This window comes from Athene noctua, chromosome 4 (assembly GCF_965140245.1).
Source record: "Athene noctua chromosome 4, bAthNoc1.hap1.1, whole genome shotgun sequence".
Classification (NCBI taxonomy): Eukaryota; Metazoa; Chordata; class Aves; order Strigiformes; family Strigidae; genus Athene; species Athene noctua.
The window spans coordinates 71,019,843-71,042,185 of record NC_134040.1 but is presented as its reverse complement, the minus strand read 5'-3'; the positions used below and the strand labels follow the sequence as shown (position 1 = coordinate 71,042,185).

At 38.2% G+C, this 22,343-nt stretch overlaps 1 protein-coding gene across 7 annotated transcripts in view; it reads left to right on the top strand.

The window, feature by feature from the left end:
* The window catches only part of MARCHF1 (membrane associated ring-CH-type finger 1), a 254,111-nt gene that overhangs the window by 225,882 nt on the left and 5,886 nt on the right, over positions 1 to 22,343 (top strand). For all 7 annotated transcript variants that reach the window (XM_074905710.1, XM_074905704.1, XM_074905705.1 and 4 more), the window contains 2 exons: positions 1,213 to 1,393; positions 18,733 to 18,880. In XM_074905710.1, coding sequence (XP_074761811.1) covers positions 1,213 to 1,393; positions 18,733 to 18,880 — 329 coding nt within the window. The remainder of the gene's footprint in view (positions 1 to 1,212; positions 1,394 to 18,732; positions 18,881 to 22,343) is intronic.

The following is a 22,343-nucleotide window of genomic DNA, read 5'->3' as shown; positions in this document are numbered from 1 at the left end:
CGGTGTGACCGCAAATTTCTGCATAAAGGGGTGAGTTATTCCTCAGACATGTTCAGACTCTTCTGCACACACATATCTGAAGTTGCTTTTTCTAAGTACTAAGTTTCTAAGCGCTAAGTTTCATTTGTGTGACACCAGGATCTGTGCTGTGGTTGCTGCTTCTCTATTTTGAAATAACATTTCTCAGACTTCAGCTCCCCCCCCGCCCTCCCCCCCTTACATGCCAGTTTGACACTTAGGACATTCATTAGGGCTTGGGTGCTTTGTTGTGTTTTTCGGGGGTGGGGAGGATGGGAGGGAGTTACTCTTCATTGAGGTGAGCCTCCTTAACTTTAGGTGTTTGGTTAAGCCTTCTGCTCACTGTAGAGCTTTCTCTGCCTTCACAGAGATGCTGGCCAATAAGGCTGTCATTGGTTTCGATGGGTGAATGCTTTCCTGATATAGTCAAGAGTCTGTGTGGAAGAGGGGAAGATCAGCAAGACATTTGGACATGTGTCACAGAAGAAAACCATCGGACTGTGATGTTAGGACACTGATTATTTTACACAAAACCACAATGTGAAAAGCTCTGTATCCCATTACAAAGTAACAACAGTTCTGGGACCAGCCCTTATCTTAGGATATGCTTACAGCTGTAGTTTTTGTTTTCCCAGATAATGCTGCTGTCTGAAAAAGAGGAAAGTCTATGACTTTTTAACACCTGCCTCCTACAAAGGGTGTGCATGTGTGTGTATACGCTGTGCCATATGCGTGACTCCAGAGTACTCAGAACTATTCTCTAATCCTTTGAACTGTGTAACTCCAAAGAGGTATCTGGGAACTTTCTGTACTGGATATTTTCAGCTTGGGTTAGATTCTGCTAACTTTGAGTATTTTATTGGTGTTGCAGACCAAGAACTATTCCGCTTCTAGAAAGAGCACTGGTATTTGTCTTAAAGGTTTTGCTATGCATAAAAGGGAAAAAGGTGTTATTTCTATTGATTCACCTTCAGATCACATAGCAAATTCAAAGAGGAATAACTAAGTGAAGAGAAATTACTACATGGCAGAAGGGAACAAGGAATATGTTCCTGGGCCTAAATCTAAAAGGTCATATACCTGGCATCTTATGAATGTCAAGTCTGAAAAAGAAAAAGCAGTGTAAATAAACCAGTGCCTTTGCATTGTTGCTCGGCATGTTCCCTCACTAGCTCTTGCTGTCCTTCCTGTCAGGATCTGTCACTGTGAGGGAGATGATGAAAGTCCCCTCATCACACCATGTCGCTGCACAGGGACCCTGCGCTTTGTTCATCAAGCCTGCCTGCACCAGTGGATTAAGAGCTCAGACACACGCTGTTGTGAACTCTGCAAGTACGACTTTATAATGGAGACCAAGCTCAAACCTCTTCGGAAGGTATGCTGCTTTTGAATTTAATTATGCTCAAGTGTTAAATGGCCAGAATGGCTGTGCAAAGTACTGGCACAATTAAAGACACATCTGTCTGCCCAAAATGGTTGTGTGTGTACTGTTGTTAAATCAGCCCCACTCATTTTATTTCTATATTTAAGGTAGTTAATTTACAGTAGCAGAGAATTTTGATTAGACTCTCTTTCAGCACACATGCAATATAAACTCACAAGTAATAGGTTTTTGTGTTTAGATTTTTTATCTTCAGCTTTTTGCTATTGGCTCGTCTGCCTATTTCTAAACGAGACAAAAATCTTACTCATCACATTTTGCTCCTGAATAACACGGGCCAGTTCACTCAGTAATTTTAACACTGAGCCCATAACTTCTGTTTGAGAATGTTGCTTATGCCAATGTGGAGACAGCAATTATGAAGTAACACAGTCAATCAATTTAGCTGCATCTGTCCTGTTACACTTGTGAGCAAATTAATCACTCGTACATTAAGATTAGTTAATGGAATCTAAACTACAGGGCAACCTTGCATCCTGAAAGTCAAAAGTTTGTTATCTGCGCTCATCTGTTTTCCAGGACAAATCAATTTAATGGTACACAGGTTGTCAGTATGGGGAAGGTGAAGAGTTTGTTAAATATATGTGGGTTTTGTTTTCTTTGGAGTGACTCATTTCTCGTCTAATTTTTCTCTAAAACTGCACTCATCCTTTTTGGGTTTTGTTGCATCTTTGAAGTTTGAGTCAGTCTAGAACAGGGCAAGTTTTGATTTAAAATAAATTTCAATGTGAGAGCCCTTGAAAAACATGTAGAAACTATTAGCCTGTAATTAGTATATGTATACGTAGTAGTGTTTTGATGGCAAAAGACATTTTGTTACTGTCAGCCTTGCACAGGTTAGCAGCAGTTCAGAGAAAGGAGAGCAAATGGAATTCCTTCTCACTTTACATCCAGAGAGATTTTCTAGTAAGTCTCTGATGATAAACCGCTTTCAAAGAGAAAATTTGGACTGATTTGACAGGCAAAGCTTGTGATAGGAAAGGACGCAGTTCTCAAGTGCCAGGTAGATCTTGCCAGGTAGACTGGGAATCGAAACAGATGTAAATAAAAACCTGATGGCTAAAATCTTAATTATATTGACTTAGGTTTTAGTAATTGCAGATCAGTTTTAACTACTGTGACAGGAAGGAGATAATCATATAAAATCCCCTGCCTGTAGCATATCTTTTGGGGATTTTTTTCTGTATATATGTTTCTATTTTCAACACAAATTGCTTTAACCTTCCATCTAACAAGTACACTTGCAACAGCTGCTTTCCCAAGAGAATATACAAATACCAGTATTTTTAACAAAAGCCTTTTCCTGATTGTGCTAGATAACAGAGCACCTTTTTTAAAAAAATGAAACAAAATCTATAGTATCCAAGGAAAAAAGGAATGAAAAATGAGCATAAATGTTGATGTCAGAAGTAGGCACTTTTAGCTCTGTGTGTGTGGTAATTGCCGCCCTCTCCCCCTTTCATTTCTTTAATTGAAAGAAATTATTGGAATACTGGCAGATTTAGAGTGGTAATGTAATTCTCACAAGTCTGTCACTTCTTAATTGAATGATTACCACCTTATTCAGCTTATCATCAGTTCTCAGGTATGTTTTTGATTCCGACATAGGAAAAGTTAGCCTCTTCTTTCAGACAGGGTATTTTTGTTTCTGCTCAAAGCAGTACACAAATGTCATTTATCTGCCTGGCAGTAAATGCTGGCAGATGCTTTCTTATAATTTGCATTTCTTTCAGAAACCAAAACTAAAGTTTCCAAAAATGTCTAAGTTATCATGAGTTATCATTTTCTCATTTATAGCATTCAACTGTGACACCCTTCATATGTAGTATTAACCTAATTATATCATCCCTAATAAGTGTATGCACTATCATCGCCATCGTTCACAAATTTATTAAACACTAAACAGTTTATGAGAAGCTGTTTTGTAAACAAAGCATTTTTGATAGCTGTAGCAAAGATGAGTAAGGGAGAAAAGAGTGATCATCAAGAGACCTGCCAAGTAAGTACAGCTGACTGGTAACTTTCCACTCAAACATCTTTTGTAGAAATCACTGGAAGTGCTGTTTTGTCAAAACCTGTATATTCTTCCAAAGTGGAAAGTTCCGATAAAACACTGTCAAATTTCTTGCAAGCTTTTATGGAGCCCGGAACTTCAGCTGTGGGGAATTCCCTAGAAGTCCAGGCTTTCAGAAGATGACATGAAGATTGGTTATCAGAGACCAAAGTGCTGTGGGACAGGCAGCTCCTAAAGCTTGAAGCTCTCCACAATCCTGTCTGCTTGATGCAGGATCCAAAAAGCACTGCAGACTTGGTTTTGCAGACCTTGAGGACTTTAGCTTTTGCTAAGGCTTGGCTATGTAATAAACCCTGAGAACCTTTAGTCTCCAGCACTAAGTCTAGCCTGGGAGCAGTGAATTAAAATTTCACAAATCTCTGGGATTCTCTGGCTGTAACAACAAGGACATTATGAGCAATGGTAGTCATATCTGAAAATGATGCAATTCTTGTCAGCTTTGCCCTGTACTAAGTGGAAACAGCAAAATTAGCAAAATTGACCAAAAAAAAAAAAAAATTATTTTGCTAATAAACTTTGAGGAATTCTGAAAGCAGATTTCATTTCAGTGTCTCCTGAATAAAAGTTTCAACAGAATAATACCTTTTCAGTTCCATAAGAAACTAATTTTTTTTTTTTTTTTTTTAAAAAAAAAGGAAATTATATCCCCTAAAGTGAAAATTTCTGGCCAGCTCCAGAAGATGCCATTTCCGTGGCCATTAGATGTGGATTTGAAGTGGCATTCTACAAGCGAAAGGGTCACATCTCTCACAAATTTTGATTTCTACTTTACCTTACTCATTATGTGAGATTCTAAAGTTTGGTTCTTCGATGTGCATTCCTTCATTATCATGAATTTTATCGTAATACCTTTGTAACATTCCAACCACTGGGAGAAAATTACAGACCACAGAACTTAATTATAGGTATCTATCATTTTATTTTTGCAGCATCACAAAAGCAAAATTTAAATATAAAACAAACTATTTGATTCAGTTTCCATCTTTATCCATGCCTCAGCCTTTCATGTACTCGCAATGTTTCCTAACAGGTTTTTTATGAAAGTCTGGGGGTTTATAGCAAAATCATGTTTGAATATTGTGTCATACAGCTGTTAGCACCCCTAATTGACAACATGCAGCATACTAAGTTAACATAAATCAAGATACCTCTATTAAATCAATAGGCTTGTGCCAATATGCAACAGTTATTTAATTACAGAATCCCTGAAAGCACCAGACATCAAATAAAACTTAGTTTAATCATTTTAGTGAGTCTTTGCATTGAACTAATCCTTTTAAGCATTGATCAACAGGCACTGCAAGTGTTTCATATGTTTGAGCAGGTCTAATTACTTAGCTAAATATAAATTTAGATATTAAATATAAGCATTGCTTAGTGTGTCTGTTTTATTTCTTGTGGTCTCTATTATGTCTGTCTATGGTTATAAATAATACGGTTGCATATGTAGCTTTACCTTTCAGCATTTGCAATCCATAATGCAGAATTTCTCACTTATAAAGTGACTTTATTTACCATGGAAGGAATTTGGAGAGTGGCAAGAAGCTGGTGTGTGTTCCTTATTGCACTCTCTCAGGTGATAGCTTCATCCTGAGAAGATCACTTCTTTCAAAAGGATGTAATCCTAGTGAAGTAGCACCTGCATTTTGTAACTCGAATTTGGTGTTTGAAGCATAGTAGAAATAGAACTGAATTAAAATACTGTATGAAATGGATTAAAGTGTCAAATTAAAAGGCACTTAAAATGCAGAAATGTCTTCAAATGGAGATTCCTCCACAGTGTCTTGCTCCTCTTCAAAATACCTTTCTTATTTAAATTTTGCTGTCCATTTAAGATGTCTGGTATACAATGAGATGCTTTACTTTGATGCATTATCTCAACAGATTATTCTGTGGTGTTGGATATATCTGTTTTCTCTTCTGACTTTGTTTTATCTTTGAAATAATTTACAAATAATGTCTTACTGATGTGAGGTATAAGAAATATTGCACATTGTTACCATGTAGATACACTTGGTCCATCACTGAGGAAGGGCAAGTCAATTTTTTGTTTGGGGAAGCATTATGTACCAGTTGAGGTTGATTGTCTTTCTGATAGAAGGGGTATCTGAATTCATCCCTGTTAAAAATAGAGGATTGGGAGTGGTTTTTTTAGGACAGAGTGATATGTTTAAACAGAAGCAAAGCCAGTCTTAAAATACTGATAATGAAAGAAACTTGATCTTCTTATTTTGAATGTGTACATATATCTTCTAAGTGTTTACTCCTCTTGTATTCTGCATGTGCTTATATGATAAATAACACTTTAAAATGTGCTACAAGGTGCCTCTTTTGGTTTTAAACCCTTGAACTCTGTGGAACTTCTCATGTACCCAGCTGTTGTCATTAGAGTAGAAGGAAGGAACGCTCTCTCTCTGCCTGGTATCATTTATTTTGTAAATAAGAGTGATAAAATGTCCATGCCAGTTTTAACTCCCATACAGGATTCAAAGGTTTAAGTCCCAGTTGGAGATACATGGTTCACGACTGCCCAGAGCAGGGTATTTTGGTTCTGGAGAGGAGTTATGGAACTGACTAACTCAAATTTCCATGGAAAGCAAAACCTAGTTCAAGCATATCAGTGTACCTTTGCAGGTGGATTAGTGATTAACTGGTTAAATTGGTTTGGGTGAGATTTCAACTGTTTGATATGATGCTGATTTAATTATTGGCTCAAAAGCAAATATCTAGTTTTACTATAGGAGGTTAAAGAGACCCTGTTTGCAACAAGACATAGCATCAGTAGGAGCTGTGTAACCAATTAAATGAAGGTTTAAACCAGCAGACAACTTGTGGGTCATGCCCAGCTGTAAGACAGAGAAATCAGCAATTCCACAGGCTCCTTATAAAGAAAGGTGTATCACCTATGGAAGCAACTGAAGAAAATCAGAATACTGCTTAAAGAGCTATGATAGGCAAAAGGAAAGTCTCAAGTGAATCTTTAAGTCCCATTACTCTTCCAGGCTTCATGTTTCATGCTGGTGCAGGGACATATCTGCTTCTTTTCCCCCTGTTGGAGTTAAAACTGCATAGGGTGCCTTTTCTTACAAAGCAGTCATCACCTGCACTACTCTAAATCCAGCTGTTAGAGCTCTTAGCTAATGTGAGAGAGTGCCAGATTCAGCTCCCTTCTCTTGCTCAATGCAGTCCTATAAAGAGAGTAAATCTTAAAAAATATGACCGCCTGGATGAATTAATTCATAACTGGATACTTTGTGGATAAATCTATTTGATAAAATTCAGTAGTGTGATAAATCCAGTGATGGCAAAATGTGTTAAGGGTGTTGATTTATTTTTGGTTCAATGCTGGCTGGATAATTTGTATTTACATTCCTTATTTGAGAATAAGGCAATCACTGCCAAAAGTGGTATAGTCTGCAGAGACATCTTTGTGAAATCCTGTTATGAAATCAAAAGTGGTCACCGTTAGAGACCACTTCTGCCAGAGTAGACTCTCAGAACCAGAAGTGACCTGCAGAGACTCCCAGGAGAAAAAAGAAACTTTGAGCACTCATTACTGTATCGCTTGCTGTTTACATCTTATTGCCCTGTGCTGTGAAGTATGAATCATCTGGCTTTTTTGTCAGTTTTCTAATAAGGCTTATAATGAGAAGTGTTAGTTAATATTGCATAGGTCAGGTAGAATTGACTTGCTGTGGGATTAGTTCCCTTTTAACCCAATTTAGTGAATACTTTTCAGTCTTTAACATGGAATAAGATCCTACATTTCCTTTTTGATTTCTTGTGCAGCTACACAGTGTCGTCAAGGCAACCTGCTCCAGTGTTTTCTTTCTTCCGGTAAACTGTCTCAAAACATCGCTAGCCTCAAATCATTTCTTGTAATATCTGGGGTCAGAACTTCACCAGTATGCACAAAGGCACGAAGCTATTACTTTCTTATTGGTTATCATGTCATTATAGTGAATAACTTTTTGCTCAAGGGAGAATGTGTATATTAAAGCTTTTAAAGTAAAAATAATTCTATAGCATTTATATCCTATTGTGATGCCTCGAGGATGCAAGGGGCTACTTTGTTCAGACAGTTGTATTCCTAATTTTCGAGAGAGAGTAATAGAGCATTACTGCTAATTTATCTGTATACAGGTAGCACGCTGTAGTTGGCAGAGTAATGCTGTCTTGCATTCTGTGCCATAACAAGAATAATAGATCTTAGCTTTCTCATAGTGGTAGAATTTGGGTTAGCTTTCCACCACCATATTTCTTTCTCTTCCATTCAATGCAGCTTTTATTCACACAGCTGTTTCATTTCCCATGGACTTCTGATGAGAGATTCTGACCTCTTGTGCCTCATACCTTGAAACCATCATAACATACCCTTAGGCTGGCAAAAAGCTTCCTTACTGTGATACTTTGCTGGGACACCAGCATCCTTCCTGGAGGCAGAACAAGATGTTTTTATTGTTATTGCTTAGAACTTTAATTCTTTTAAGAAACAAACAAAAAATCTTACACCAGAAAATGAAATTAAAACTTTCCTCTTCTAATTAGCTGCTAGTAAGCAAATTTGCTACTTCTGCCGCTCAGTAGCATTTGCAAAAGCAAAGGGAATTTGGGAGGTTGTCTGGCTCTGGCCATTAGTGGTGTTATCTACTATTGCACAGAACCATGAACATGAGCACTGGGAGATACAAATCCTTCTGTGCTTTCTGAGGCTGAAACAAATAGTTTGGTCGGAGCTGTTTTGCAGATGGAACTTGCATCAAAGGTTTTCATTTCCGCTTTACTTAGAAGGCCCTACCCTTCCCGCAGTTCATCAACCTCTCATTTTTTAAGAAATTGGGGTCTCCTTTTCATTTTTTATTTCAGCCCTTTCAGTGTTCTGTTTTACAGCTCGGCCTCATCAATAGTTATAACAGAGGAGGGTCTGGGTAGCTGAAGCATTGAAAATCGTTAAGAGAATCTCTTGATACTGGCTTTACAACTAAAGAAAATGTAAAGGGAATGGTACCCTTACACAAAATATATAGCTAGTAATATAAAATTTAAAGAGCATAGTCAACCCAAGCATTGACCTAAAGCAGTCATTGTTATTCATGGACTTTTGTAAAAATGCCATTTTTACAGTTTAATTTTGAAGCTAGGAATTTTACCAGCTCTAATAGGAGTGGGCTTCTCTGCATTATTTGGTTAATGTATGTATTAATCTCTCACATAAATAACACATACAATTTTATAGTGGTTATTTGCCTCAAATTTATTTTCCCTGGCACCTATTGATATGAGCATGATCTGAACCGGGTTTTAGTTCACAGGCTGATTCATGCTTGTTGGTGGAACACATGCAAAAAATGTCTTCTCTTGAGGACAGAGATGCTCTTTTGAACATAGCAAAATGGTATTTGATCTAAAATATAATCAAATGGGATAACTATATATTTTTTTAATTTTTATGATTTTTAGTGTTAATTTTATCCCTGTAGCATTTTATTAAAATTACTTGGGGGGGGGGGGGGGGGGGGGAGGAAAGGAACTTTTCCTTCAGGAAGTGTTCAGATCTTTATTCATCTGCTGCAATTTGTATGTGGCAAAATTTGAACGTATGGCATTTTTGGAGGTCTTTCAGAATGAATAGGTTCCCTCAGATCTTTGCCAGAGCACTAAACTGTAGTTTTGTGTTAATCACAGTAGCCTTTCCTCAGCACAAGTTTCCTCTATTTCATTTTTATTTAATTGGATCAAAAGAGTCTCTCTTGTGGGAAAATTAAAAGACAGAGAAGGTAGTTGTAGCTATTCATTGGGAAATCAGTTTTCTTGCTAAAGTTGTAGATAATGAAGCATGTCAGTTCTTTTTTTTTGATCTTGGTTACATGGCAATTCAGACATACGCATATACACTGTATATATAGTTGTGAAAAGAAGATATGTCTAGATATGTTTACACAACAATGTATATAAAAATATCAGGGGGTTGGCATACAAGAACATTTAAACCAAGCCACATCTTTGTAACAATTCAGACTGATTTGGTTAAGGGAAGCTCACAAGCTGTACAGTGTAGGTCAGTTGCTCTTACAACTTCAGGAAGAAAATGATGGCCATATTAATTAGTGTTCAGGTTCTATTAATTTGGGAGGAGTGGGGGTAGAATTGGTAAGGCCATCTTTGATCTATAAAGGTGAAGAGGAGAAAATGAGATAAAAATACCACTTTGTTCAGTGACGTTCAGATATGGCTCCTTTCCATTTCCAGTCAATTGTACTCCTTTTCTTGCAAGACTCCTTAACATGCAACGGTACTTTTGTGCCCTTCTTTTCTCTGCTTGCTGCTATACTTCTCTCCATTCCTGTTACAAGGTGTGATGCTGAAGGGCCTTGGGCTGTAGTGACGCTTCTGTAGCCTTCTGTAGCATGTAATACATACTTCTGTAGGCCAGGTTGCACAGCAAGTTCTCCAGGTAAATGGCTTTAGGATTTTATTCATTAAGATACAAATTAGAACTCTAAGAAAGTTTACAGTTTTAAATTACTATTTTTTACATACTTAAATTACTAATTTATCAAATGGAAGAATCAAGGCCATGATCAGTAAACAAAAAAGACCAAGCACATTTAGTACAAGGCAGTAATGAGAATTTTTATGCTTGTACTAGTCTAAGAGAAGGCAAGCTTAGGTGAAAAATATTTCTAGATGGAAAGTGGAATGACTAATATTCTGTTGTAACTCCTAGAGAAGACTCTGTACATGACTTATAACTGCAGCTAAATAAACAGAAAGTATATTTGTTGATTTAGCTTTTCAGGTGTCACCAGTTTTATTTCATCAGCTCTAATTTCAAAATGCATGTTTCGGGATACTTCTCAGCAGGCTAGACAATTTGATATCAAGGAAATTAAGCAGTGTGATGAATACTGAAGAGAATGTGATTCAAGTAAAGACTTTTTAACAAAACTGTGATCATATATTATAACTATGTCTTAGGTGCCTAAGGGAATAGTTCTTCAGAGAAATTTCACTGTAATTAGACAGGACTGAAGAACATGGAGAGGCGTACAAGACTATGGAATGGAATGTTGATCTCCAGCATGTTGCTATATCCATCTTTCTCTCTAACTTCTTCTCTTCCTATTTCTACCATGCTATACCAGCCTTCTGTCCACATCCATCACACTATTTAAGACCAAAATACACTAAGATGTGCAAGGGGAACCCATGCTACTTGGTGTTAAAAGACAGAGACTCTGGCACAGGCTGTTGAGAGGTGGTTTGTTATGGCTGCTGTAGTGAGGAAGGACTCATGATTGCTTTGACACTGGCACCATCCATCTCAAATCCATCACTGAGCATGTGTCATGGCTGCTCTTGTATCACCCATAAGGTACATACTGCAAAATGCAGCACCCCTGCCTGCTTTGGTTTGAAAATGAAATCTCAGCTTAACTGGCCTTGCAGCAATATCGTGATCTGTGCTTTGTGGTATGGTAGATTGATTCACTGGTCCTTTTTTAAAATGTTTTCTTTTGTGCCAGCGTTGTTTGAGGGCTGGACTGTGATTTAAAGGCATTTGCTACTGGGCGACTGGATGAAAATGTCATGCCTTCAATTAGGTGTGCTGCTTTTTTGGAAAGACAGAGTAGACAAAGATGGGAGATGACTAGCTGTAAAGAGAATAAACAAACTAGATCCTTTCGGCAATAGAATTATTGTAGAAATATGGTAAGTAGAGCAGCTAATGATAGCATCTGCTTCTATTCTTAAATGTGATAAAAGTTAGTGGAGACATAGATTCTATCCCTTTTTTCCTTTCTTCTTTATAAAGGCATATGCCCAGGCACCTGAAGTAAATCTTTTCTGGAGTTCTACATGTGTGCCTCTTGTTCTTAATACCAGACATTCCCCATAGTTTTGCATTATGGTGATAGTTCACTCCTGATTTTACCTGAAGATTATCTGTCAGGATTATCTTTTTAGATATGCTAGCTGAAGCATAGCTGCTAGGAGATAATTATCCTTTTCTTACATAGTTTACAAGGCAAGAAAAGAAACAGCAATTGTAAAAGAGAAGCTTATAATAGTACCGAAGGCAGATTATGTAGACCTCTATTGAACAAAGAATTGGTTAACGTTCTTTCAGCATTCAAAGAGGATGCTTGCAAAGTAAACACTGTAGAGTACTTTTACATTCTATATATTGATGTAAAATAATTTCTAGCAGATGGGAGCTAGGAAGAAGCTCCAAATATGGAGAGACTATGCTATAATTACTTGCCACAGGGTTTCTTGCTCTCTAAAGCATCTGCTGTTGGCCTCTGTCCGAGACAGAGCATTGGATGAGAGGGACATGAGGTCTGGCTATTCCTGTATTTCCAAAGCATAGCATTTTTATGTTTAACCTGTGTTGGGATGATCAGGATGTGGGTACTGAAGTTCTTCTAGTTGGTAAATGACAAATATTCTGAATAGTACTTCCAGACTGCAAAACCAGCTACTTCATTTTGGAAATCATCTGCTCAAATTACTTAATACCCCTAGTTTACACTTTTTAAGGGTCTGCTAACTGATGATATACACGGATAAAAATTGTATGTTTGTGAAGAGTGCATACTGATTATATCCCTCAAGTCCAGTTCCTTTAACTGTCATTTAAAAAAAAAAATTAGTGCTGTCTTGATTTTGATAAAACTGAATTATTATTTCTTTGCAGATGATAATCTTAAAGTGTTTATCAAAGTGAGATTTTTCATTATGTAGTTCTTTTAGTACTCTAGGCATGCATATCACATAAAAGTGAATTAGAGCGTGTTTGTCTTTAGAAATGCACCGATTTCTGGTTCAGTTTTAAACTTTTAATAGGTGTTTTAAATACACCATTCATTTGAATTCCTGCCAGTTTAGTGTCACCTAGGGATAGAAACAGATTTTAGGTAAACTTCGGACAGGTTTGCCAGAGAAGGATTTGTACCAGTTCATTTAATGAGCTAACTAGATCAAGGTCAGGTTGTGCATAGATATGGCTGCATGATGCACCATATGACATGGGATTTTTAAAATTTGTTTTTATGTTCAGTAGGGATCTAATTCTGGTCTTCTGTTCTTGATGCATACAAGAGTTTCTTCTCTGGGATGTATCTTTTGACAAAAGGTGAATGACAAATATGTTTGCTATGTTTTCTGTGAACCTGCTCAGTTCTTCCTCTCTGAATGTGCTCTGGATGTGTTTGGGGAAGAGAACACAGAGGAGGTGTATTCATGGCCCAAACCCATCTCTTTTCAGCCATCAGACCTGCCACATTCTGTTGGACTGTATGAGAGGCACTTCTATCTTAGAGCAGGATACAGTGAAGCATGCTTTGTCTAAGATGCAGTCCTTCAGGCACAGGCTGTAATCACATGTTGTTTAGATGGCACAGAGTGTCCCAAAATGCTTTTATTCAAATTACAAGGTTTGAAGTCTGATCTTTCTTCAACACTTCAAATCTGCAGGAGGCTATTTTGTTCTCTCGATGTGTGGAGCCCTGCTGTCTTCTATTACTATTATTTCTACCTCCTCCACCCACTGTACAAATTCCATTCCTGCAAACTACTTGTTGCAGCTGCTTTCCTCCAGCTGCTAGGTTGATAGTAGTGAACAGTTTACCATGGAGCCTGAGCCAATTAGTACTGCAACAAGTGACCAGAAAACCCTCCATAACCCACAGAAAATAACTCTGAACTACATGTTCAGACTACTGACATATCTTCACTGCTCAGCTCACTTCATCATACACTGCTCTAGTTCTTAAGAGGTTTTTTCAAAAGTGCTGGCTAGATCCTTCAGGCTTGGCTTGAGATAAGAAAGATGGAGTTTCTTTCTGTGTATTCCTAGTTTGTGTGCGGAGTAGTTTCTACAACAGCCCCTAGTAAATAGCCTTCATTTTGCAGGCATGATTATTTCAAGATAGAGGTTGTCTCAAAGTCTTTCTTTAGATTGTAGAAATATTCAGAAAATGTTGCATAACGACTTTAGGTGAGAGCAGAAGGAAGTCCTTCCAGCTACGGGTGCTGTTTACATTACATTCGTTGTCATTTTTTTACTAAATGATAGATAGGGAGAAAAATGTCAGAATGGGAAAAATTAGCAATGTCATGCCCATACCAGATTCCACTGTCATGCCTCCTTACATGCAATTTTTAAAAATAGTGTTCCTAAAAATACCCAGGAGTTAAAAGTCCAAGCATTCATAGCATGTTGCAAAGCTTCACCTTCCATTTGGCATCCTCGGTGATGAGCCCCAGCAGGAGGGAGACCTTCGGTTTGTAAAGGTGTGAATCTGCAGTAGATGCGGAGTTGCTTCAGGAAGTCTATGTAGACAAAATTTTGTGGCCAATGTCACAGAAGGTTACCACTAGCAGGAGGCAACGTGGACAGAAAACAGCAGATGGGGGCAGGCGGACAGTAAATCTACAATTTGAAGGTGGGGAAAAGGCAAAGTTTGCAGAGTGCAATTCTGTGGTGTGGTAACAACTTTTGTGTGAGCAGTGTGAAGCTTTTGGTTCTGCATTGGGCCTCATGAAACCACTTTGCAGAAAGCTTAATGTATGGGAGAGAATTAGAATTGCAGATTTACTTCTGCCTATAAGAAGAGAGGCTGTACTGGGATCTCTAGGATATGAAGCAGCATCCCCGCATCCGCTGACAATCTGTTTTCGGAGGATATTAAAATAATATCCATATTTATTTGTTGTATATTGATTAACCAAGCTTTTATTAGAAGTTACGTGCAGGGAGACAAATTTTGATCGTTTAAAATATCGGGGATTTTCTCAGACTATGTTACAGGAAAGGGAAGTGGTTGGCTACACATGATTTAGATGTTCCCTGTGAGTAAGCTATTAATTTTATTTTTTTTTCCCCCAGAAGACTCATGACTACATTCTGTAGTTGCAAAAGTGGGTTATGAAATCAGTAACTGAATAAGTTTCAGAGCAAGATAGTCTTTAAGAAACAAAACCAAAACACAGGATAGAAACCTAGTACAGGGTATAGTTTTACATGTGCCACTTTCAAGATTATTACAAACTTCTCTGTCAATAAAGCATCGGAATTCAGGCTGAGGTGCACGTCGTGTTTTAGAAGTAGCTGTAAGTAGTAGTTGGGGTGGGAGGGATGTTTCTGGTCATATTTAAAATCCAGCTTCATTCCTTTGACAGTTCATGCTGTCTTCTTGATAGGAACCTCTGAAGCAGGTAGTCTCCTACCACCCTCCAGTGGTTTGAGAGCACAGTGCAAGTAGTGTTCAGAAAGCTTATTCAAAAAATAAAAAGAGCTGGGGGTGTTTCAGGCTTTCTTCTCGGGATACGTACTGGTTGTGGATTTGTTTGGCGATTTGTGTAAACGGTCTTGTGGTTGTTAGATGTTACGAAGTGTTTTAGCACACCTGTTCTGTGGAGCATAATGATACTCATGTGATTGCTTGCATTTGCAGGACATTAAGCCATCTGCATCAGTGATGATTTCTAGTCTGTGTTTGTATTGCTGCCAGGATGAAGGAATCTGTGGGTAATGACAATCGGATGCACAACAAAGAAGGGGTGCTTCAGAGGAGGCTGGGCAAAAACTACAGTGTTTGTCTATCAATTTAGTGACAATAATTTGCAAGTCATTATAAATGTCTCCTCTGGCTCTTAGTCTTCCATTTCTTTCTCTCCTTCCAGTCTCTAGAGTGCGTTAGGAGTATTAACACGTAAGTTTCCAAGGAAAATTGCATCTGGGCACTTACTTTTGTGTTATTTTTCTGTTTTGGTGTCATCTGATATTCTATCCATGGCACGTCACAGTGTCATCAACCTGATGGCTGTACATTTTTCTAGATCACTGATGAAGATAATAAAACGTGATGCAATTTATTTTTATCTTGAATGTAGAGAGCCATAAGAACTGCAGAAGCTTCAAATTACAGCAGGAGTGAATTTATCAGTGGTTAAGGAGACATTAATGTGCTGTGTGACATGGTAGCACAGCACAGCACCAAAATTACCCACCCAACTTTAGGCTGTATCAAGTCCTAGACTATAAAGCACAAATAACAGGGGATGATGCTTTCACTGCTCAGTGTATTACTGTCTTAAAGCCTGTGCTATGGGTTTTCAAGCAACTTTTATTTCACTTAACTGTGCTTTTATCAAAGCAAGTCTATGCTAACATTAACAGTTAAATTTTTGATTTAAACCTGTAGCAAAAATCCTAAAATATTGAATTGTACTTTTCTGGTTTATCTACTAACATCACTCATCCAGTAGAGAGTGACAGTAGTCACATAATACTCTCTGTTCAGCCAAGCTAAAATAAGTGAGTAGGACAGGAAAATTACCTCAGCTACCACAGGGATCACCAGGAGTAGAGCACAAAGTTTAATTGAATTTCCCGTTCTGAGCTCAGCCCATCATGACTGGAGTTGAGAGGAGAACTGGGACTGCAGCTAGGGCTGGGAAAAACAGCAGCACAGCATTGGGAGACGCTAAGAGCTGTAAATGCTCTCAAGTACTCTGATCCCCTGCACCTGTCTGTGAGCGGGAGTCTCTCTTTGGTCTTGTTCCTTTCTTGTATCACAACTGGGAGTACGGGGTGCTCTGCACCAGCCCCATAACCACCCATGCCCTGGTGGCCTCTCCCAGTCTCCTGCCAGCCAGCTTATTTCTGGTGTGGTAAATGTGTGTGTGGATAGAATAGACATGCAGGCATGCTGTCTTGTGGGGGAAGAAAAGAGGCCAGAGAGAGGAAGCTGAGTCTTGTAGGCCTTGGCTTGCTTTCTGGCTGGATTTGATCATGGGATGTCAGCAAAAAAGGCCTGCTTTAGCCCATTTCTGCTAGCTCCCTCTTCTGATACAGCTTTGTTGTAAATCTCAGCAGAAGGTTGTGAGCTTGCTCCTTTATTTACCTATCCTGCCTGTTGGTCATTTGTTTGTGTCTTTTTTTTTCCACCTACAAAATGTTTACACTTAAGAGTAATGGGACCATCATTCTTCTTTAATTTTAAAATTCTGTATGAAAAATCTTTATATGACTGGGCATTCAGATCAACACTCTAAGGCTTTTGTGTATGTTACAGAGAGCAACTATTAGCCATAATGAGACTGCAGGTATACATGACAATGAAAACTGAGCCCAGAATCTTCTCTCCAGTAGACCAAAGAGTTGTAGTGTTGGAGTTGCGATGACAGAAATTTTCTGTTTAAGAACATAATTCATTCTTTATGTTCAACATTCATCTCTCACAAAGCATCCACAGGTAATTGCAGGGTTAAGGTAGAATCCTTTCTTCCACCTGGACAAAGACAACTTTTTCTTTGGAAAGAAAGCCTGTTGCGAGTCTTGAATTGAATTTTCACTGCAAAAAGGATTAAAGTCACCAGATCAAATGCTGTGTAACCTGGTGACTGTAATGATATGATAAGACTGTGATGACAATGCCACAGTCTATCTCCTCTGATCACTGGATGCTACCTACATAAACTACATTGAATATAAGGTTCTGGTTTTTTGTTTTTTTCTTCTTTTTAATGCCTTCCATTTTTCCAGACTGCCATACAAAACATGGAAGCTTAGTTTTCACTCCTAAGTAGATGTATCAGAAACTGAAATGAGGTATCAACTGGTAAATAAACTGCTAGCTCTGTCTCCTTGTTTATTAGTCAGGAAATATTTCAGTTCTTCTAAACAGTTATTTAAGCCTTGTGTTTGTAAAATTCTGGCAAAGGCTAGAAAATCCTCCAGAGATTGTGTACTGCTCTAAAACTAATAGCAGGAAGAAGCATTTCTGTTAGCCCTCTTGGTGACATTGCATTGACATTCCTCAGCTTGTACTGCAGTTGTGCTCCTTCAAAATGTGACCAGAGAGCAAACAATGTTCAGACTAGAATAATGGCCATATTAGTTCAGGTTAAAGTCTAAGCATCTAGCTTAGATGCCATCACCAACCCCAGCCATAAGCAATTTAGGGAAATTTGTTATTTCCCAAATGCAAGCCAAAACAAAATTTAAAAAAAAAAACAAAACAGCTGACCAGGAAAACTCAAACAAGGGAAACAAAGCCAGACTCATACCTTCAAAGTAAATGTATACTATCTCATTGCTCTGAAATGGCCAGGGTTTTCAATCTATCCTTAGCACCTGCAAACTATGAGGAGCTGCAGCCCAAGCGTGCTGGAGGTGCGTGTAAGCGGAGGAGCAGCTTCGCTGTCCTGGTGGCCAGTGGATGGCCACTGTGGCCTGGACCCTGCAGCACAAGTCCAGTCTTGCGTTAGCACGACTGCAGAGAGGTGGCACTGTTGTATTGTGGTTTGTACTTGCTTCATTCCTCCGATGCTAGAGACCGACTCCGAGATCATTCATCGGAATTGAGGCATTTTAAATGTCATATTCTTCATCTGTTTTCAAAGGCAAGCATTTTAGTAGAGAAGGGTTTTATTTTAAAGAAGTGCTGAAAAAAATTATGTCTTCACAAACGAGATTAGAAAAAAAAAACTGCCTCAAGAGTTACATTGTTCAAATGCGGAGAATAGCCTATTTCATCTTAAAACAGCCTTAACTCAAACTAGGATTTAGTGCCATAATTCACAAACATATGCCTGGAAGATCCTTCTTGTGTTACCGAGGCTGTTTGACTGCTGTCATGTACAATCATGTCCACGTAATCGTCTTTTCAAGTTTATTGAATTTAATCCTCAATGCAGTGCATTTCTTATGCTTTTATTTTATGAGAAGACTGTTCCACAACTTCATTCCTCTAATTTTTAGCAACTGCGAAGAGCAAAGAGTAGTTTAAGTATTATAAACTAATGTGTGGGGTTTTTCTTCTTTCATCACCAGAAGTGTGCATCAGGTAAAGTTAAAATAAATATTCACCTTTTACCTGTCTATTAACATGTTATGGCTGTGCTGCAGTGAAATTACTTAAGATGTCATATATGAGCAGACAGAAACAGAACTCTTTATTCCTCTGAATCTGTGAAAATGAGCTCATTATGAATTTTACAGTGACAGTGCACATACTATTGTAATGTGTATTATCAAAACAAAAAGATTTGTGAATTTTAATACTGCGTGATTTTTTGGTAAAAAGAGCCAGAATGGCCTAATTGGTTTATTGTAAAATTCTACAAGTCTGATTTTTTTTATTATTACTTTTTTTTTAATTACTTTTTTTTTTTTTTTTAATTACAGTGGGAGAAACTACAGATGACAACAAGTGAGAGGAGGAAAATAGTTTGTTCGGTCACATTCCATGTAATTGCAATTACCTGTGTTGTTTGGTCACTGTATGTTTTAATTGATAGAACTGCTGAGGAAATTAAACAAGGCAATGATAATGGTAAGTATCTTTTACCTTCTTCAATCTTGTTGATAATGCGATGGATGGCTTTGAAAGGCAGCTGTGTAACCAGTCACATTCTGTTCTTAAATAAGAGCTCACTGATACATGGCTACATCAAATGCTTTAATGCAGAAGTAATGAATGCATCAGTGTTAAAAGCTTATGTTATGCCCCTGCAGAGAAACCTCTACTTAGTGTAATCATTACAACAGCTTAACTGGCCTGCTGGTTCTTCCTAGGTTAATCTCCCATTATCTAGATATTTCTAAAGCTCAGACAGAAAGATGAGTCAAATTCAAACAGCTCAGTACAAGTTCAGGTCATAAAATAGCAATTTATTTGTATTACCCACTTAACCCTTGATATCCTGCAAAACACTATAGAGCCCTTTCATCAATAAACTTCCAAATATGAACTTCCAAGAGACCATGTTCCAGTTGTGTTAGTCCTTCATGTGGGACTTAAGTCGCGTGGAAAGCCGTTCCTGGGTTCTTCTGAATAGAACTTCACTGTGAATGCCCATATTGCAGTTGTGTTTATTGTGAGAGTGGTCAAACACTGGAACAGAGAGGTCATGGAGTCTCCCATCTGCAGAGATACTGAAAACACAACTGGACATATGTAACAAAATGCATGTTTAACATAAGTAGGTTTCTTTTCTGACTATACTTACCATATGTGGAAACTGTATTCCAAACTGAACTACTGTTTTCCATTTCAAATCTAAGCCAGTTCGATCTTAAATTTGGGCTTAAATATGATCACGATGATGAAGAGGATAAAAAGCTTTTGAGTTTTTATCTGAATTGACTTTAAGCACAGTAGAGGGACAAAGGTCTCTAGCTTTAGTTAACATGGAAAACAAATTAGGTGGAGCTTTGTGCCTTGATAGATAAATATTTGATGATAGTCCTGATGCTTGCCTTTCTTGCCTATGAGAAGAAAATATCTAACAAGCCTCAGTAAGTCACAGATGAACGTATACTACAAAGTCTTGGTTTGCATTCTTTCTAAATGGGTAACCCTGTTTTTCATCTCAAAAAAATGGCCCTGAGGGCCGGATTAGGAATGGCTTTGAACTTCTATTTATGAGTACAGCTACATCACCCTACTCTTTAAAAAAGGGAAAGTTATTTCTGTGGATTAGCTGAATTAACACAACAAAACAGCTAACATGAATTTTTGTTGTTATATAGAATGTGCAAGAATCACATTAATTAATACCAATAGGCTCAAAAAATTTACGATTTATATAGAATTCAGTGTTTGCCAAATGCAATGGCCGATTCTCCACACTAAAAAATGGACAAAGAGATGCTGTGGAGCTACTTAAAACATGCAAAACTAAATGTTTGTGAAGATAACTCTTTTGCCCCGAAATTTGCCTGTTTGGGGGGTGGTGTACTTTTACAAAATCAAATGGGAAGAGATAGATGTAGTTTGCCTTTCTCTCCATTTTCTCTGTTTAAGTGGGAAATGCTGGGCAAAAGACAGTGAACACTGGAGGAAAAACACTTTATAAACATATTTTGAGGAGGAGAAAAACTGAAAGACTTGAATAATACTAGTACTGTTTGTTAATATTGTCTAATTTTAAAAATTCCTTTTTCAAATGCATCTCTAAAAATATTTAATGGGATTTTATTTCTCCTTATGAAAGCATATTACATAAATAAATGAAAGTGTAAACCTCTTAATTTGTAAACCTGTCACTGGTCTACAGAAACTCCAATTTAAAATATACTTAAAATATTCTAGAATTTATATGGCACCAGTGGTAGGGAATCAAGTTTCACATAAATTTGCTCTGCTTGAAGAAACAGGTCTAGTCTTAGCTGAGCTTTGTCTCTCCTAATAAATCTTGAATCTGTGAAAATATGGCAATCCTGGAATATACTGAAAGGTATAAAATTCACTGTGCCATACCAGTTAAGCAAAAAATGATGCTTCCTGTATTACCATGGAAGCAGCAGCAGCAGCATCTTTATTGCTAAGGGGTGGAAGAAGCTCTGAAGGAAATCTGAGCCATTTATTCAGCCTTTCTTCTGAGCTCAGCACTCCAGCTGTGACTTCCTGGCTCTGAGTGTCACTGATGGGCTTAGTCATATGCAAACCATACTGTTTTCATAATTAAGACCAAGAGACAGTGATTTTTAAAACAGTTATTAAAGGGGGGGGGGGGGGGGGAAGAAAAAAACGCATCACTGGGTATGACACCTTAGCAAAGTATTCTTTGTTACTTCCTTTTGTCCCAAGAACAGGGGATGGAAGAAAGGCATGACTAAAGTTTTGTGAACAAATTTAACAAATATAACAGGATTTGTCCCTGGCAAGTTCAACTAACTCGAGTAATAGCGGTTAGGGAGATACAAAGTGATTTATGTGCTCTTTGTATGCCTTCATTTTGCTGCAAATTAAAAAAAAAAAAAAAGAATTGGCTAGCACCTTCACTTGGTTACCATTTATAAGTACTACTAAACAGTCACCATGACAGAGAAAACTAGAAACATTTTGTGTGCTTTTGCAACAATTAATATTCTTTTGGTCTCTTTATTTAAATAAAAGCTCAATTCCTGTATGTTTAATAGTAAAGGGGATGATTAACCTTCCTCACACAGCTGGCTAAAAGTAAAGACTTTGTTTTGAGGAGTCCAGGTTACCCAGGGCTAGGAATTCAAACTGGCTCTTCACTGAAGCCTTGTTGCTGAGTCCCAAAGGAAAACAGATTGCTTTCTTGCCTGTGGCAAATTTCTTCCCTCTGTAAAACTTGGGTAAAATTCACAAATATCACCAAGTTGTGATATATCACCAGTGGCTGAATACAGCATCTGCCAGGTACCTTGAATACTACACTCAGTAAAGCCTTCCATATAAGACCAACAAACCTGTTCAGATTGTTCAGTCTGACATCATGAGCACTGATACAGAGGTCTGACTCTTGAATATAGCATATAATCTTTAAATCATAGAATCACAGAATGGTTTGGGTGGGAAGGGACCTTAAAGATCATCTAGTTCCAACCCCCTGCCATGGGCAGGGACACCTTCCACTAGCCCAGGTTGCTCAAAGCCCCGTCCAACCTGGCCTGGAACACTGCCAGGGAGGGGGCAGCCACAGCTGCTCTGGGCAACCTGTGCCAGTGCCTCACCACCCTCACAGTGAAGAATTTCTTCCTTATGTCTAACCTAAATCTACCCTCTTTCAGTATAAAACCGTTACCCTTCATCCTATCCCTACACGCCCTGATAAAGAGTCCCTCCCCATCTTCCCTGCAGCCCCCTTTAAGTACTAAAAGGCCGCTATAAGGTCTCCCCAGAGCCTTCTCTTCTCCAGGCTGAACAACCCCAACTCTCTCAGCCTGTCCTCACAGGGGAGGTGTTCAATGTGTAATGGCTGGTAGCTGTTCCTTTATGTTAGGCTACTGACTGGTTGAAACAAGCAGATGCAGTGGTATGAATT